Here is a 19723-nt window from a genome sequence, read left to right on the forward strand (position 1 = left end):
CTGGCTGATTGTTATAACGTCCTTTCTCCTTGTCTCTCTCCTCTGTCTCTTTTGTTCTCCCTCCTCAGTACTTATTTAGTACCCTATTTCTTTGTGAGTGCTAACGATACCTGTCAGCGGACGTGTTTCTTTAAACACTTCTTTCGCTACTGCTGTCATTGTACATCTGATTTGACACTCAATTCATTGGTCACCTCTCCACACTCTCCATAACGGCGAATGTGTGTGTGAGGAGGAGGAGGAGGAGGAAGGCTGCCTGTCGTGTGAAGATAAGTTAACCTCTGTGACCCTGAGCTGTGAGAACTGGCAGAGGCGCTGGGCTCGTTGCCTGCGTGCTCATGGGGTTGTTATCCTGGCCTGGGTGCTGAGCTGAACTGTGGCCCTTCTTACTTTTTACCTTTCGTAATTTTCTTGTGCCCCTTACAAAGCAAGCACTCTGCCGTCGCTTCACCTGATGCTGGCATGCATTCAGTTGCACAAGGGAAAAAAAGCCTCCCATTAGCTTTGGGTACAGAGGTCTGGACTTTTCAGAAGTGTCCCGTAGAGAAAGTGAAAATGTTTAGGTTTGTTGATATTTGGAAAGTGGTAAGAACAGTGGGTGAGGGGCGGGGGTGGATAGTGTCTTATGTACCAGGTCAATCTCAAAAGATCTGTGAACCACACACATCATCCCACATCACAGGAGGAGCAGAGAAGCGAAACCCTTGTACACTTTGTCCCTGGCAGCCTAGGTGGTAGTGATGGTGCTTGTTGTGAAAGTCTATGAAGTGCATCCACCACACACTGAGCCAGTGTGGTGTTTTGACAAGCTTTTTGCCGTTGCAAATCTCTCGTGTCTTGAGCCAGACCTCCCAACCGCTGCAGATGAGATTGTCTCACCTCATACTGCAGGGGCTTAGGGAAACTGGGAAACGGAGTCTCCCCCCCCCCCCAGCCTCGAATGGGCTGTCTTCAGAATTGGTACCATAGAAGGCTAGCGCTCCCGTTAATCCCCACTCATCTCTTAGAGCAAGAACTCACATAACTGTTTTTTCTTTTTTGTTTGTTTTAAGTGACTGTTGAAACCGTTCAGAAGGTCCTTTCTTTTCGCCTTTTGGTTTAAATGTCACCCCTGTCCCGGTCTTTGCTTTTAGTCTCTCACGGTAGTTAGTCTCCTGTGCCGTGACAGGTTAATGGCTGTGTGAGAACTACTCATCATGGAGGTGTGCGTTCTCTCCTGAAGCCCCTCTGGTTCCTAGGGCTCCTCACCCACCCCAAAATCGCCCACACCCGCTAGCCCCCTCTGTCAGGAATCAGCTCTCCGCTAGGGGCACTCACCTCCACCCACACCCCTAAACCTGTCAGGAGCCTGTACCCTGGCCAGCACCCAGCACCGGACCCTTGAGACTGCCTGGGACCCTGGGAAGAGGGGGAGATATACAGCCCCCTTTTCTCGTAAGGGGAGTCCTGGAGCCGGGGACTCGGCCTGTAAATCTTTAGCCAGACGACACCCTCTGCCTCTCTCTTTCTTTCTCCCTCTTTCTTTTTTCTTTCTTTCTCTCTCTCTCTCTACCCCCAAACTCATGGTGAAGGATAATCACTCAGAGAGTAAGAGTACATAATGACAGACTGGTGGAGTCTTAAACCGTCATTACGTCTTCCCCCCCACCCCGCATACCACCCATGCATCCCTCCCACCCCGCTGTCTATAAATACTCTCTAGGCGACTCCTCCGAGCCACTTTGTCGCCATCGTCCTGGTTACTGCTCCACTGTTGCCGTGGGCTCGGCAAAATCTGCTGCCAGAATAAAAATTGCCACAGGGGATTGTTGGGTTAGGAATGCACGCTCGTGTCACAACTCCTTGGCCATCCTCAACGCCCTACGTTTCGCAATTCCAACCTGCATTCCTGTGTGTGTGTGTGTGTGTGTGTGTGTGTTGCCTCACCAGTCCCCCTGGAGACATACACAGCACCTAGGGCTTGGGATGAATCACCGGGAGCCCCTGCATTCCTCTGGCATTCTAGAGCCCATTTCGGCCCGCATCCTGCCTGCCTCTCCGCAGGTATGCAGCGGCGCCGTGGCCCACTCCCTGGGTAAACACACCAGGGGTCAGCAGCCTCTGGCGCTCGGGGTCGCTTCGAATCAGCCTCCCTGACACCCCCAACCAAAACCTACTCACCCACCTACTCATCCACTTAGGTTGGGGTTTAGCTCAGTGAATCCAGAAATCCATCTCAAAAGAATCCATGAAAACGTTTCTTTTTATGATTTATGTTACGTGCACGGCTCAATGCATGAAACATAAAGGGGAGGCCACACAGAATTTATAATAATAATAATATTTTTTTTATTAGTTATTTATTAAATGATTCAATGTTTATATTTATATAATAATTATAGCAAAACGTGTGGTGAAAGTCAGTGTTATGAATAGAAACCAAAGATGTAATGTAAAGTCAGTTACAAACGACAAAACAAACGACGACGACGACGACGACAATCTAAAATCCAAAGACAATCCACAATCCAATCTCTATTCAACGACCAACGATAACCAAATGCAAATATACTATATTTATATTATTATATTTATTTATTTGTGACGGATTGTTTCATCCACCCAGTTTTCCCTGCAGCGTTGTTGTAATTAGGGCCGTTGTAACGCCCCTCGGGGCATGAAGCAGCGTGTTCCAAAGAAACACTGAGACGCTGTTTTTCTAAACCACATATTTCCAAGGAAACCTTCAAAATCCGACGTTTCCATTCATAAGGCGACAGACAGACGTGCCGTAAGTACAGGTATGGGGCCGTCTGTTCATGTCTTCTGTTCACAGTTCAAAAACAGAAGGGACCGTACTAATTAAGACCGTACGTTCTACCATAGCATATCCAACTCATGATTGGACGTTCCGTGATGATGATGATGATGATGGCGATGTTTGCAGTGATGTTTGAGCCCTCTCCTTGCTGTTGAAATCAGCAGTGGACAGAACAGCTCTCATGACGTGGTTGATTGGGGGATCATTTCTGGAAGGGTGCCATTAGGGTGTGTCGAACTCGGACCCTGTGGAAGGCTCGCACACACACACACACACACACACACACACACCCTGTGGAAGGCTCGGTGTACACAATGTGGTCTGAAAACTGGATGGCCTTCTCAGACATTTAATCGCGTAGGCTTTGATTTTCTTTGTCATTAGCATTCATTTTGGGATTGGTCACAGTGGTGTACAAATGCACGTGTCTACTGTACATCACACACACACACACACACACACACACACACTCACAGGTGAATAATTTAGAACAAGAGACATGGAAAAAAGTCTTAAATTACTAATGAAGGAAGGCTGTCACTGCAGCCAGACCACATGTTCCTCTCTCTTTCTCGCTGTCTGTCTGTATCACTCTTTTTTTTATCTACATCTTCTTTAGACGGTGGTTAGCGCCCGTGTTAACGACGTGCTAACAATGAATGAAAAACAGATACCTTTAATAGAAACCGATGGGTCAGCAGGCTTTGGAGAAATAAACTGTCCTTTTTAAATGATAAAAATATCTTTTTGCTCTCTGGAGAGAACGTCCAGAATTTTTTCTGACAAACAGTGCAGCGTTACCTCACCTGTAAGCAGAATGAGAGAGTGAGGGAATGAGAGAGCGCGAGAGAGAGAGAGAATGAATGAGAGAGAGAAGAGGTTTCGAAAGGAGAAGTGATGTGAGCACAGTTGACTTTACTCCCAGGAAGCGCAGGGATAGTTTTTATTTCAGACCACCTTCACTTAGCTCACCTGCGCTCAGCTTTGATCCTGTGGTGGTTGTGTGTGTTGGTGTCAGTGATGTTAATGAACACAAGTTTGTGCTGGTGTTTGCTCTTGCTCCAAATGCTGGCTACCCCAGTGTGACATGGAGACATGATGTGTCTTTCAATCATGTCTGCTTTCTTGGCTGTTTGCTATTCGGGGCAGAGCCTGAGGGATATGTCAGGGTGAAAGAGTGAAACACACACACACACACACTGACGAGAGAAAGAGAGAGGTGTATTTACCCGTGTCGTCTCCATGGCAGGTCTGTGAGTGTGTGTCTTGTGACACTAAATCAGTGGTGGTGGCAGTAATTACCTCAGGGACCTCCAGCAGAATCGTCATGGCTACCCCAGCAATCAGCACACAGGTCCTGTGCGTGTGTGTGTGCGAGTGTGTGCGAGCGTGTGCGTGTGTGTGTGCGTGTGTGCGTGCGTGTGTGCGTGCGTGTGTGTGTGTGTGTGTGTGTCCGTCCAGAGCAGAGACATCCCTGTTCTGGCCAGCAGAAAGAGGTAGAGAGAGTGGGAGGCCAGGGACCTCTGCCCAGTGGGATGCCTCCTGTCTGGGGAGCAGGGGAAGTGCATGAGCAGGCAGTTATGTAGTCTGAAGCTCGCTCAGCACAATGTCACACTGCAACTCCTTCATAAGTGTCGACGCAAAGCAAAAAAAAAGTAGTTCAGCGAACAAATATTTTGTTTTCCAAACAACAACAACAACAAGAAAAAAAAAGAAAAACAAGCTGAATTAATGTGCTGTGAAATGCATTATTCATCGGGGCGTGTTTCTTCTGAAGACAAACCAGGCAACGCCATGCTAATATTAATAACAAGCAGCCCCATGTGTCCCTCAAACCCATTATTCACAGACCTTTACTCTTGCTGCCAAAACTCAGACCCACAATGTCTCTCATTAATTCTGGCTTTCATGGGCTTCTTTATGTGAGCTTAATGCTAAAGGAATAAGCCTCAGCGACTTGCCCATGTCTGAAGCGAACGCACTAAAAATAGGAGAGTTTTGTAGCGCAGCCGAGTTTTTCCGTTATTTAGGAGTCCCTTGTGACACTTCAGGGACTTGAAGCAAGTACCTACAACAGCAACCATGTCGTATATCTTTTTTTGTTACATTTGCCACAACCCTGGGCTCCAGTTGTGCAGGAGTGCGGTTAGGGTAGGAGTCCTGTCTGCAGGAGGGTGGGTGGGTGATCACGGACCTTAATGGGCTTCTGCTGTTCCAGTCAGATGAGGCTGGGTCTAGAGCCTCAGCGTGAGCGGCAGGCTAAATCACCCGACATGTAATCACAGGAACCACTGCCTCCACTCTTCTCAGACTAATTAATGGTGCAGGGAGAGAGGCCTCAGAGAGGGAGAAAGAGAGAGACAGAGAGAGGGGGAGAGCGAGGGAGAGACAGAAAGGGAGATGGTAGGGAAAGCAACACAAATGGAAGAAAAAACACTGTAATGAAAACAATCAACCGTCTCTGTTTGTGGTTTACTAGAAGTGGCATGTTTGGGCCGTGGGTGTCTCAGTCTCTCTGCATTGTGTAGATAGTATAGAGGAGCCATACACACACACACACACATATACACACACACACACACACACACACACATATACACACACACACACACACATATACATACACACACACACACACACACACACACACACACACATATACACACACACACACACACACACATATACATACACACACACACACACACACACACACACACACACACACACACACACAGACAGACAGGAGATGGGCACCATTGCCCGGTGCCATGTTGTTGCTGCCACGGCCATGCAGTATGATGGCACAGGCACACAAGGCCCAGTCTGGCTCTTCATTAAGCCACTGTGCTCTCATGCCCAAGGGCTTTGTGTCAGTGATGGGCCTCATAAAGAAGTCCATAGGCTTGGACTCTGGGAAGACAGAAAGCAACTCATGAAGTGAGTGAGGTTTTCTTTTGTGGGGGGGGGGGGGGGGGGGGGCTTTATTCAAATGGGACAATAGAGATTGACAGGGAGGGAGAGAGGGGGTTCGGGATCTGGAAATGATCGTGGGTCAGAATCGATATGTATATGTAATACATACATGTATAAAGTATATGGTTGGGATGCTACCACTTGCACCACAGCTCCCCCAAAGTGAATTTTGTGTGTGTGTGTGTGTGTGTGTGTGTGTGTGTGTGTGTGTGTGTGTGTGTGTGTGTGTGTGTGTGTGTGTGTGTGTCTTTGTGAGCAAGAGAAGCAAAAGAAAGCATTTCCATAGAGGACTACACATAGAGGACTACAAAATAGCAGAGAAAAAGAGACTAAGAGAGAGCTAATAAGAAAAGAGAATGGATGCATTTCTTTGTCTCGATAAATATGCCTGTGTCACTGTATCACAGCCTCTGTCACAGTGTCCTTTCTTGTTGCTTTGTGCCTGTGATATTCCTTCACCCTGTTCCTCTCCTCTCTTGTGAGCAGATGATGTCTCACACAATCCTGTGCTTTGAAGCTCTGGGTTCCTCTCAATCATTCATCAGGCCAGGGCTTGTCCTCTGGAGCGTGCTGCCAGAAAGCCCATTTTTGTCTCATGTTGCCACTTCGCTTGAACTTGGAAAATAATCCAACACTCGCAGCTGTAATGGTGTGTGTGTGTGTGTGCGGGTTGCACTACACTGTGCTTTGTTAAAGCTAGGTGTCTACTGTCAGGTCTACCGCCGTAAAGACGCAGGTGTTGAATGAAACTGGTGAACGAATGGAACTGTGTACTCCTGGCCTGGGTGAGGTGTCCCTGGTGCGAGGATTCAAGGAACTTGCAGCAGCACACACACACACACACACACACACACACGTACTCACTTGACTCTGACTGCTCCGATCGGGTGTGGAGAGGGACGTGTGGAGGGCACCAGTCCGTGTTTGACACTCCTAGTAAGGCTCCAGGCTCCAGCCTGTGGGAGCAGGAGATTGAAGGGAGTGGAAAAGGATCAGTAATAACAGCTTTCAAAGGCTAAGGATTTGGGTGGGCAGGGCCAGGCGTGTGTGTGTGTGTGTGTGTGTGTGTGTGTGTGTGTGTGTGTGTGTGTGTGTGTGTGTGTGTGTGTGTGTGTGTGTGTGTGTGTGTGTGTGTGTGTGTGTGTGTGTGTGTGTGTGTGTGTGTGTGTGTGTGTGTGTGTGTGTGTGTGTGTGTGTGAGAGAGATGGTGAGTATGTGAGTATGTGAAAGAGAGAGACAGTGACTGCTGGAGGATAACAGACAGTAATGCGTGTGGGAGAGCCTGACAGGAAAAGTGAATGCTTCTCATCCTTCAGATTCCTCAGATCCTCGTCTTTGGCCGTGACCGCAGAAGCCCCACGCTGCCATGAGCAACCACACCGTGGATCATCTCCCAGACATCTCCACGTCTCCTCCGCATGGTTTGGGTGGAGATGGGGTGGTGGGAGGCCCTGGTTTTACTGACCCTGTAGTAATGCCCTGTGGGTACACAGACTTGTGAATATCACACACAGCAGAACAGCAATACTGCCACAGCAAAGCGTTGTGCTGCGTGCCTGCGTGCGTGTGTGCGTGCGTGCGTGCGTGCGTGCGTGCGTGCGTGCGTGCGTGCGTGCGTGCGTGCGTGCGTGTGTGTGTGTGTGTGTGTACTTGCCTGTGTCTGTGTTATATTTCCCTGTCAGGTGTAGTATCAGGTGTCAAAGCTGAAGGTGCTACAAATAATGGAGGCTTTTGTTGGTGCAGTAGGCCCGTCCAGGTGTCCACTGATGATCCTGCACATGCTGCTCAACTTCCAGGTGCTGATAGTCTGGGTCACTGAAGGTAGTGTGTGTGTGTGTGTGTGTGTGTGTGTGTGTGTGTGTGTGTGTGTGTGTGTGTGTGTGTGTGTGTGTGTGTGTGTGCGTGCACGTACGATATGTCTGGCTGCTGACATGTACCTGTTACTGTCCACACACAGAGAGAGATAGGTGGTGGCTCTCCTCTCCCCTCTCTCTCTCTCTCTCTCTCTCTGGCACAGTGCTGTGAGATGGCATTCCTTGGCCCAGCACCAGGACAGGGAAGAAGAGGGATGTTTTTATTTTTTATTTATTTTTATCTTAAAGGAAAATTAGATGTATGTGGCAACACTCCAGCAGTGCACTTACCTACGGCTTTGATGTGAAAATGGACATAATTGAGCTGCTAAGTCCACATAAAAAAAAAAACACTGTCCCTACTTGAAAGAACTCGTTTGTTGTTAGTTCTTGTGTGTTTTCGGCAGGTTGTCCTATCCCTGCAGGCTTGTTCGGAAATCCCATGGGGAGAATTCCTATTGAAATTCCTTTTTCTTTCACCCTTCTCATCCATAAATAGTCTGGTAAACATGCTTTGTATTGATAATGAAACTGGCACATGGAGCGTTTAAGAAGTGGACAAACAGAAGAAGTACGCCAGAGTGCCTCCTGTGCGCTGACTGCCCTGAGGATGTTGGGTTGTCAGAAACAGACACTGTTGTCCCTGCCTACAGGCCTACGTGTTTCTCCCATAAATATCAGATGAGTCAGACGGGGGTTTGTCAAGATCGCGCTGATCTTAGCCTCACCCCGTCAGCTGAGCTAGATTCGGTTACTTGGTGAAGCAACTTTGGCACCAGTCTGTGGTGACTGTTTCAACATTGGTATAGGGGTATATTCCACCAACATACCTCGGATCCGAGAAGACCTGACATTTCCATATATACCCATTGAAAGAAAAGTTAAACGATCCATGTCATGCTGTCAAAAGTCTATTATTTTTAACATTTTGCTTAGGACGTGTCCTCACAAGATGCTATAGTGCCAAACCTGTCCAACTGGCTCTTTTCTTTTGGCAATTACTGTTGCATATGGGAAAACCAGATTCGTGTGTGTGTGTGTGTGTGTGTGTGGTGTGTGTGTGTGTTGTGTGTGTGTGTGTGTGTGTGTGTGTGTGTGTGTGTGTGTGTGTGTGTGTGTGTGTGTGTGTGTGTGTGTGTGTGTGTGTGTGTGTGTGTGTGTGTGTGTGTGTGTGTGTGTGTCAGTTTGTATGACATGACCAGAGGCCATGTTTATGACAGGGTTGCTTTTATGGGCTGCTCATAAAACATGGCTGTAAAGAGTATGTGGAGCCTCCGCCTCATTTACCCATAGTGCCACATGTACAGCAACCTCATGCTGATGGCCACACACACAGTCACACACACGCACACACACGCACACACACTTGTCAGCAACCTGATGCATTTGCCTCAGTCTCCAAAGCGGCATGTTGTCCAAAGGTGTGAAAACTTGTTATTTTTGCTTTGGGCATGTGTGTGCATGTGTGTGTGTGCATGTACGTGTGTACGCATGTTTGCGTGTGTGTGTATGTGTGCTCAGGCGTAGAAAATCATCTCCTCCACAGCTCAGATGTGCCTGTCTGTTCCCCTCGGCATGAATCTGTCCTTACGGCTTTGAAGGGAGGCAGCGGCGTGTTTAATTGGACGCGCGGCTCCGACTCGCCGGAAGGAACCTGTGAGGTAGCTCGCACTAATGATAACTCTTAAGATAACTCCGCCCCTTCTGGAGCAGACGCCAGTCACAAGCACAAAGCACAGGCACAGGCACAAGCAGTGCACTAGGCCCAGCTGGGGGATTGCTAGATGTAGACAAATGTAGTAGCAGAGGAAGGTGTGCGAGGAGCGTTCGTGGTTGGATATAAATCCACATTGTCTCATTGCCCGCACGGATTCACCGAGTCATTGTTTTTAATGACCGAATGCAAGTGCGGTTGTGTGATGAATGTTCCCTTTATAAAAGGTCGAGGGCGTCACACTGGACCAACAATAAACCAATTATGTTGACTGTATAACTTTGTCTCACACCCTCATGCCATGATGGCAGGTCTTTGTCAGACAGTGGGTGAGTGAGTGAGTGAGTTTTACATTTGTGTGTGTGTGTGTGTGTTTTTTTACATTTGTGTGTGTGTGTGTTTTTACATTTGTGTGTGTGTGTTTTTACATTTGTTTGTGTGTTTGTTTTACATTTGTCGATCTGTCTGTATGTGTTTTACATTTGTCGATCTGTCTGTATTTATGTCACTCTGACAGTGTCCTGATCTCTCTCTCTCTCTCTCTCTCTCTCTCTCTCTCTCTCTCTCTCTCTTCCTGTGCAGACCAGAGTGTGTGCCATGCAGTGGTGATCAGCCCTGAGCAGAGCTGAAGCACAGGCCAGAGGATGGAGCTGAAGGTGTGGGTGGACGGAGTGGTGCGCGTGGTGTGTGGTCTGTCCCAGGAGACCTCCTGCCAGGATGTGGTCATCGCTCTGGCTCAGGCCATCGGTGAGTGCCCCTCCTTTCTGCTCCGATATAGCCGGGACTCGTCAATGAGCTCCTAATCACTGGAGTTTCAACAAATACAGTGGTGCTAGACAGTTTGTGAACCCTTTAGAATTTTCTGTATATCTGCATAAATTTCATCTAAAATGTGATCATATATTCATCTATGTCCTAAAACTTGATAAAAGTGGAACCAGTTCAACAAAAAAAACACAAAAAAAATGTGTGGGTTCATGGGTTCACAAACTTTCTAGCACCACTGTATATAATACCAATACCCTTCTGCTCCATTCAACCTCCGCAGGACTGGTAGAGCTCTGATAAGAGCTCTTGATTTAATGGTTTAAATATAAATATAATACCAATACCTTTTCCAGCTTGATCTTGTTCATTGAGGTTGACTACTGTGGAAACACTGACATATGTCAGTATTCAGTGCATGCATTCACTGTACTGGTCAAACCCAGTATAGGTATTTGTAGATAATCCCATGTTTCCATGTTTAGAACACTGATGAATTATAAGTCTTCATGCCATTTTCAATTTCAGCACATTTCTTCCTCAAGAAATTGATTTAGCTAAATGGTTGAAATATTTGGATATTCATCTGGATCATCCTAGAGCAGTAGCGTAGCTATGTCAGTTATTGGACAGTGTCAAACATCGGCCATTCTGTTAAACAATCAAAATGCTAAGTTTAATAATGTATTAAGTAAGGGATAATGTATTGTCCGGAGGTCATTATCCAAAAAAAAATCCCGACGGGGCGAACAGCACCCCGACGCGCAGCGGAGGGGTGTTGTTTCGTCCTGAAGGGATTTATTTTTGGATAATGACCGACGGACAATACATTATCCCGCTTATTATACGGTTACTTGCCAAAAACCATAGAAGACATTCCCCCAAAATACCTCTTTTTAACGATTTAGTTGCCGTTTGGTGATTTCCGCTAAGAAATAAATAGTTCTTCAAGCAAATAGAACTTTTAAGTTTCAGGTGTTGCGTAGCAACCCATTACTTGCTGACTTCAAATTACAATGAGTCTGTTACGTTAAATGACCGGACTACTTGCGGAATGATATGAAAGATGTGAATTAGAAGCAAAAAACCCGTTGCCAATGACAGCGGTCAATATCTTTTCGCAGCGGTGAATATCAGGAAATATTCACCGGCGAACGTTGGGATGGCCCATTCAAATCAACGGTACTTTTTGGAACGTTCTGAAAAGCCGTATAATAACAATCTATAACTTCAGTTTAATAATGGATTCACATGACAACGCGAACGTTTGCCGATAACACACGCCGTCCGATAATTAACACCGTTACGATAGGATCTTAAGTAGCCCCTCTCCTTCTTTACCTTCACAGGTCAGACGGGTCGCTATGTGCTCATCCAGAAATTGAGGGACACAGAACGACAGCTTCTGGCCAACGAGCGTCCGCTGGAGTCTCTCGCCAAGCTCGGCCAGCACGGCAGCGAGGTCCAGTTCTTCCTGCGACGGACAGGCCCCAGCAGCAGTGACCCCCCGGGCTCCGAGCGCAGCCTCACCCTGCCCAAGCCGCCCTCGACCTCCGAGCGCAGCCTCACCCTGCCCAAGCCGCCCTCGACCGAAGGCGACCCCCCGAAACGCAGGGAGCCCAAGAAGTCACTCACCTTCAACCTGGGCCCCTCCAGCTCGCCCCGGGCCAAGCCCAAACAGGCCCGCAAGTCCCTGCCCGAACTGAGGGCGTCCCCTTCCCCTGTCCCCCACACGCCCTCACCGCCTCCGCTGCCGGCCTCCGCTGGGCCCTCAAAAGAGGAGGCGTTCCGGCATGTTCGGCAGCAGCAGGAACGCCTGGCGGCCCTGGAGGCCCAGCTGGAAACCATGGAGCAGGAGAGCCGGACGTGGGAGCAGCCGTCGCCGACGCCCCCGGGCCCCGGGGAGCCCCCGGAGGGGGAGCTGGAGCGCCTGGAGGAGATGCTGCAGCGCAACCAGGCGGAGCTGGCGCACGAGGACTACTGGCAGGAGGAGCTGCGCGTGGAGGTGGAGCACGAGCACAACATGCGGCGGCGGCTGGGCGAGCTGCACGCCAAGCTGGACGACTGCGGACGCCGCCTGCAGGACTTCAACGAGCGCGCCGACCGCCTGGAGCTGGAGCTGCGGAAGGAGAGCCAGGCCGCTGCTGCCACGGCGACCGCCGCCGCCGCCGCCTCACCAGAGGAGTCCGTGGGTGTGGTTAAAGTGGAGCTCCATAGCCGACAGAGGCAAGGGGTGGAGCTAGAAGCGGAGTTAAGCAACACAGAGAGCGCGCTGGGGAAGGCGGAGTCACTGTTGCAGGTAAGGAGGGTGGGCGTGGCCCATGAGCGAGGGATGTAACCCTCCGTTAAAACAGAGACTATGTGGGTGAAAGGTCATCTATTATGGAGAGCATAAGGGAAGGAAGTAGGCATCCATGCCCACATTTGTATGTTTTTAATCAAACCTTGTTTGTCATAGTTTTGTGATCAGTATTTCATATGTCCATGAAGTGAACCCATGAACGCTCTCTATCTCTGCACGTTGCTATGCAGAATGCACTGAACATGGACCTGCACCTACGTTTGTGTGGGTGTAAAACTGTACCGTATTTTCAATGGTGATGTGTTGGCCAATAAATGGGCGCAGTAAAAAGAAAGATGAATCACTCCCCTTGGCTCACATTTTCTATCATTCTAAGATCATTATTGGACAGTTTTGAGTTGGGACATGTCTCTGCATCAACCCAAGCTTTGCCACAGAGTCTTCCTGCGGACATGACTCATGTCCTATCTCTGAAAGATAGCATACTGAACATTTAGGTTCTAAGGGGTAGTAACACAAGACCTTTGGTGACAAAATCATGCCATTGGTCACCGGTCATGGCCGTTTGTGCAAACGGATCACTCACAGATCTCAGATCTCGGAGCAGAATGCGTTTGTGTTCCGTTTCACTCTGGGTTCCTGCAGGAATGTTTTACCGCAGCCTTTACATAATGTTTGACCAAGTGGCTTAGGGCGTTATGTATAGATTGGTCGAACGTGATAAGTTTGCATATCTTCACTTCTCATGAAGGACAGCTGGGCAAGTTGCATTGGGATATGTGTCCGCTGTCTGTATCGTTGCTTTTTGTAGTAATTAAGTGCACATTTCCTGAAATAAAAAAAGTATCTGATGAAAATTAAGCACAACATATCTTAAAATGAAAGAACATGTATTCACAAATGAACGGATTTGCAAACTGTGGTCTCAGACTGTTAGGTAGGGATTGCCTTCTACAGGTGATGTCATCGCTCATTATAATCCAAATGTATTGTGGTAAACTTCTGTTCTAGTTCAGCTGTGTCAACTAATAGCTTTATAATTGTTTTAATCTTTGATCAAAAATCTCTGTAGTATTTGGCACTCTTCACTATGTTAGCCTAGGCTTGTTTCTGCGTTGTTGCTGATTTATAGGAACTTTGATCTGGAGTTCTCTCTAATGAAGTGATGCCTGCAGGAGAAAAACATTCCCACAACAGATTAGCAGGATTACACAGTAACTGAGCTTCAAGGCAGAGTTGTTCGTCACCTAGAGGTCTGCAGTGTCTAAGACCGCCCCCTTGTGGTCGGCATTTGCAATGTCAGGGAGAAAAAACTAAAGTTTGTACTATGTCAGGTCTTTCTCCTCTAAACATTAAAGTCTAACACCCATGTGCCATGTAGATTTCTACTGGTAATTTGTGAAGGATTTGAATAATCTCTACATGTTAAAAGTCTGGTGTGAAAATGTTCACTGTACTACAAAATCTGACAATGCTGTGTGAGCGGTAGACCTCATTTGGAGCACTGATTCAGGACCAGTTTGAGGTAGATAAACAGTGTTTGTACTGTGTTGGCATTTGTATGGTGCTGTCATTAGAAGACAAAAGAGCTTACAGCAGATCTGCTGCATCCGCCAAAGCTGAAAGCAAACTCAAGCATAACTTTAAAATACAACCCTTCACCAGATCGAGATTTTAATTGGTTTTGAATTCAATTATATTTCCGGGGAATAATAATAATATGATCTGGGGAGAGTGCTTATTTTAATTATCATTTAGTTGTCCTGTTGAGGCTCACATTGTTAGCGTTTGAGCTCCACAGTACTGGCTCAGTATGTGACATCAGTCATTACCTTCTACTTTCAAATCCGTTACAGGCTACACAGCACTTGATAATGAATGGCTTTCTTTAGCCCTTGGATCTCTCCTAATGTGAGTGCCTCATTCACAAGTGTTCAGTGTGTTGGTAGAGCGGTGACACGGTTAGCAGAGGATTCTAACCCACACCCATAATGAAAAATGTTAAATAGCTGAAGAGCATGCTTTATTACATAATAAATAGTCTTATCTATGCTAAGCTCAAAAGTCACATCTGATAGAACTATACACTTAATCCAATGCAGATTGGATGGGTAATTCTACCAGTGGCTTCTGGCCTATACTGATCATTTATCTCTCTCCCCCCCCCCCCGCCCTTCCCTTGTTTCCTGCCCACTCAACCCTACCCCTACCCTCTCCTAAGGCGCGGCTGGACGAGCTGGAGGAGCTGAATAAGGAGCTGCGCCAGTGTAACCTGCAGCAGTTCATCCAGCAGACGGGGGTGGTGCCGGCCCACTCCAGCTCCCGCTCTGACCTCACCGAGCAGCTGGAGCAGCACATGGAGCTGGCGCAGCTGCTGCAGGAGCGCTACAACATGAGGAGTATGTACACACCCACACACACACACACACACACACACACACACACACACACACACACACACACACACACACTCAAATGAATGTGCAAATACAAATACATGCTGGTACATTTACACACACCTACATGTAAGTGCACACACTGTGGATACATCTGGCACAGGTTTGGCATGGTGTTACAATATATCAACACAAAATACACATTGCACTTAACGCATGCACACATTTGAGCATATATAATTTGCCTAGGTTCCACAGCATTATACTGGAACATCATGGCCAAACAAACTTGCAGATTGCCATGCAAGCAAATACTCAGGTGCACTTTTATGTTTATAAATGCAAATGTACGCCCAAATGCATAGTCAAATTTAGAGATGTAGACACATGTTTATAAGCTTGGTCCCACAACGCCATAAACACAAACAGGCAAATTTCCTCTGAAATATGAGTGAAGTCCAGCTTGTTAGTTTGTAGCCTTTTGGATGAAACTTCCTAATTGCATTGCATTGATCAACCACAGAACACCCTGTAAGTGGCACTGCTTTCATTACCAACAAATGCCATCTGTGTGTGCGTCCTTACAGGCCCCATGTTTCCACCGCTGGAGTCCCCTCCGCGCCCCACTGCCAAGCACTTCCTGGGTCACCCGCGTAACCTCCAGAACCCGCTGGTGTCCAGCCTCAACCCTGAGGGTGTGTATGTGTGATAGCCTGCTGCCCGCAGCCCTGCCCTGCCCTGCTCCACCCTTCCCCCTGCTCCTAACCTCCCTTTACCTCCCCCCCTGCCTCTGCCACGTCCAGCTGAGATCATGGCATCATGGTGGGGTGGGACAAGTGGTGGAAGGGACCCTCCTCTTCCTCGCATGGTGTCTCCTCAAGCAAGACTGACTTCCATAAGGCTTCTGATATCAATACCCCCATGCCCAACCCCTTAGTCCCTTGGTTAATTCCTCTACCCCCTCCCCCAACCCGCCCCTCGCCTTTACCTTACCCCTGCCAACTCTAATCTGCCTTTACTTACCTGCTGGCCTCTCCGTTGGTGTTTTCTCCCAGGCTGACAGCCTTTTTTCCTGCCTCTTGCCTCTCCTTCATGTGTTTGTTGTTTTCCGGCTGCTGTTGTTGTTGTTGTTGGTTTTTTCCCCTTTATTTTGGGGGTTACGTTGCAGACAGGGCGGACAGTGGCAGTCTTCTGACACTGCTGCAGGGCGGTTTTTGATTCCGTTCACTGACACGGGGTGGCCCAGTTAACCCAGAGCCCGACAGACTAGAAGCACTTGCCTCTCTCATCCGCTGCTCATCAGTAGAAGGAGCCAGTGTGTGCTGAGTAGACAATAATCTCATTATGAAAGCCTTTTTGTCCAAAATCCGACAAGACAATGATTTTCATTGTTTTGTGTATCAAGCAACTCTAATCTGTGGACTTCAGTATTACAGTAGTGTCTCTGCGAGTAAATATTTATGTCTGCTACTTTTTTGTTTGTTTGTTTTGGTTGGATTGGTACAGCCGAACAAATATAGCATTTGGCTGTGCACATGTGCGGTGTAGCACAGTCACTTGTGTGCCCTCTTGGGGGTGTTGTCATTGTTTACACAGTGAATGGGTTGCCCAAGCTTGTGACACTGAATGCATTTTAAATTTGAGCTGTCCTGACTGTGAAGACTCACCTGGTCAAAAAAAACCTCAGTATTAATCCAATTCACAACAAGAGCACAGCAGTGTTACTGAATGTCCTATTAATGTCTGTATAGTTATTATCTCTAGGACAAACTGCACTCGACAGTGTAGTGATGTGGGGAGAGTCCCCACTTTTAGGAGTCAGAGTCTGCAGATGTCTGGACAGCTCAAAGGAGAAAAGGGTGCCTTCTTACCCCTTCTGGTGGTTGCTGTGTGACATTTTGAGCTGTGTGTGATGACGTGTGTGGGGGTGTGTGTATGCATGGTACGGGCCCAAAACGGAAAGAGCTGATAATTAATGCATGAACATACGTTTTCTACTTTTTTGTATGTTTCTTTGCTTTACCAAGTACACTTGCTGTCAGAAGAGAAAAATGATTTCTTTTTCATACCAAAAGTAATAGGACCATCACTCCATTCATCTTTTTTCCATGTGTCTTGCAGTCCTCACATCCAGGGAGTCTTCATGGAGGTAAAACCTGGACCACTGGAATGTGGATTTGTTCCCTTTTGTGCTTAATGACCACATCTATTTACCCCATATTGTGCTACTGTCTGTCCATCTTGTTGTAACCACATACATATATAAACTGTACATAGAAATATATATTTACATTTTGCTACATTGCAAAGTATGTATCTACTGTAAGATATGACCAGAAAGTTTATTATCTTTAGAACTATGTCTTGTATTTAAATACAATAAAGATGTGCGCTGTTGTTTTAGATAAGCCAAGAGTTATGTCTTTGTGTTACCTAAAGAGTTCAAATGAATCACTGATCAATAGTTTGATCGTCCATTCACTAATGCCAGTACCTTCCTAGGAAGTGGATGCTGTATAAAGGATGTTAACACATAATGATGACAAACAACAACAAAAAAAATGTCCTCAGGAGTACCATTACTCTTTGGAGGAAGTGATGCAAGCAGTACATCCTGATGACTGGAAGTGTGCACGTGCGCGTGTGTGTGTGCACGTGTGTGTGTATGTGTGGGCGTGTGCGTGCGTGCATGTGTGCGTGTGTGTGTGTGTGTGTGTGAGAGAGCACGTTGATGATCCAAGGCAGCCGGTCCATTAACACACATGGAGGTCTGCATGTAGGCAGAGCTGAAAGTATGCTTAGCAGCATGTTGCCCTCTGACCCCGTTTAACATTTATGAAAGAAGCAGGCCAAATGGGATTGGTAGCCCCCAACTCCAGTGTGGCATTCTGTTTGATGACAATACACCTTACTTATGAGACCACTTTTAAGATTTTCATGAGGGGAGGGAGAACTTCTAACTTCTAACTAGTAGAATTACAAAATAAGTTACTCAAGGACATTAAGGGTTGGTGTGCCCATTGAAATATACCTGAAGAATAACCTGCAATGTAGTTTAGTGTTAATCTGAAGGCAAACTGATGCACGCAGCTGAGCTGTTTAAAAGGGCTGGGCAGTTTTGATATTAAGATTAATTGTGTCAAATTGGATTACAGTGATAAGATCAGCCCTGGACTGGCGTGGCTATGGTCAGATAAGCCACAAATCCCTGCAGTTCAGGAGAGTGATCTGGCCTGTCTGGGAAACGTCTGGAGTGGTGATAAGGCAACACTCGCTTACACACATGCGCTCACACACTCGCATATGGCTGTGCAGATTCACACGTACTCCAAGCAAACACACCCCACACACATGGACTTATGGGTGAGGTACATTAACAGGAAGTCCTGGGCCATGTGACTGTTCTCTCTCTATCGCTGTTCCAAGTTATAAATACAGAGGATATAAATGTATCCGAACGCTATATTACTCTAATATGTGACTTATGCAGGTAAACAGTCGGACTCTGGTACAGAGGCATCTTAATCCGATCAGGCCTGTCTCCAGGCTTCGTTACATTCTTCTTTGTGGATCACTGACATTGACAAGCATCACTTTATCAAGCAAGCCCTCATTGCCCTCTCAGAGCCTACACTGAGGTTCCTGACACAATCCACAGTGGCACACCATAAATGTAAATGGTCTCTAGACCACTGTTATAGCTTGGTTGTTATATAGTCGCGGAGGGAATGTTCTTCAGTGTATCTGACTTCACCTGGAATACAGGTAATGTACCCACACCTTTCAACTGGCAACTATAAGGTTACAGAGAGTACATATGAAACATGAATGTATTACACCTCATATTTTAATGACCTCTTATTACAACTCTTATGACCTCAGAACTACTCATGTATGTCTTTACTGAATAAGTCATTTCCTGTTTTTAATTGACTACATATAGGCTATTCTGTGACTAAGACCACTGACCATGTCATTGTCATGCCAGAATGTCCTGACTGAACTTGTTACACATGCGGCCATATATGGCCTAGTTATGTGTGCTGTTATACATAAGGCAAACACAGAGGAAATATTCATTTTTGTGTATGTTTAATTTGCACCAACTTATCCATGAAATCAAACCAATGCATTAAATCAACAGCCGTCATAAAATGAATTAAACAGAATTCAGTCACCACATTCTAATCAATAAAGGCACAAAGCTTCTGAGTGAACAGACAACGACCAATTACAACAGGGATACGACTCCCCAAATGAATGGCCTTTACTAAGACACTGACACAGCGCAATGAATTCGGCACGTCTCACTCGGGACCTTCTCCTCTCTGTACAGTGCGTTCCCGCCGCGTCAGAAGCTCGGAGCGACCCCCCAAAAGCTGGTTAGCCGCTGTCACACGCACAGTGGAATTGGGTATTGGCGCAATGTGCATTAGTCAGTGGCTTACCTGCTTTCAGATATTCAACGAGCACAAAAGCACAACTACAAAGGCAGTTCAAATAAATAACGTTGATGACACGGAATCGATTACCATCAGAGTCCAATCTTTTCGATGGCCAATTCATAGCATAATAAAATCACTGCTTGTACAAAAATAACTTTTGAATTCAAATACGTGATCATGAAAGCCCACGTGATTTTCAAAATAGGCTGCTGGGTTTAGCTATAGGAAGGCGACATTCTGGGCCTCCTGTAACAGATAATAACTTTAGAACAAGCCTAATGCATAGGCTACGTTTCATTTTAAAGCAAACCATTGACACATTTCCTTTAGATTTTTTTCCATCTGGAAAACAAGCATATGAATGCAAAATAACAAAAGCCTTTGATACTATTTTAAGTATGAACAGATCTGTAAAAAGGCCCTATGCAAACTGACTTATTTAACTATGTACAGACACATGTAACGTATAAAT

At 46.8% G+C, this 19723-nt stretch overlaps 1 protein-coding gene across 4 annotated transcripts in view; it reads left to right on the forward strand.

Annotated features, from left to right (window-relative positions):
* The window catches only part of rassf7a (Ras association domain family member 7a), a 31485-nt gene extending 14271 nt beyond the window's left edge, over positions 1-17214 (forward strand). For all 4 annotated transcript variants that reach the window (XM_031565186.2, XM_012837364.3, XM_031565184.2 and 1 more), the window contains 5 exons: positions 9926-10090; positions 11458-12407; positions 14632-14809; positions 15394-15501; positions 16928-17214. In XM_031565186.2, the coding sequence (XP_031421046.1) occupies positions 9988-10090; positions 11458-12407; positions 14632-14809; positions 15394-15501; positions 16928-16959 (1371 nt within the window). In that variant the 5' untranslated portion in view covers positions 9926-9987 and the 3' untranslated portion in view covers positions 16960-17214. The remainder of the gene's footprint in view (positions 1-9925; positions 10091-11457; positions 12408-14631; positions 14810-15393; positions 15502-16927) is intronic.
* The last annotated feature ends 2509 nt before the right edge of the window (positions 17215-19723 follow it).

This window comes from Clupea harengus, chromosome 3 (genome assembly GCF_900700415.2).
Source record: "Clupea harengus chromosome 3, Ch_v2.0.2, whole genome shotgun sequence".
NCBI classification, from domain to species: domain Eukaryota; kingdom Metazoa; phylum Chordata; class Actinopteri; order Clupeiformes; family Clupeidae; genus Clupea; species Clupea harengus.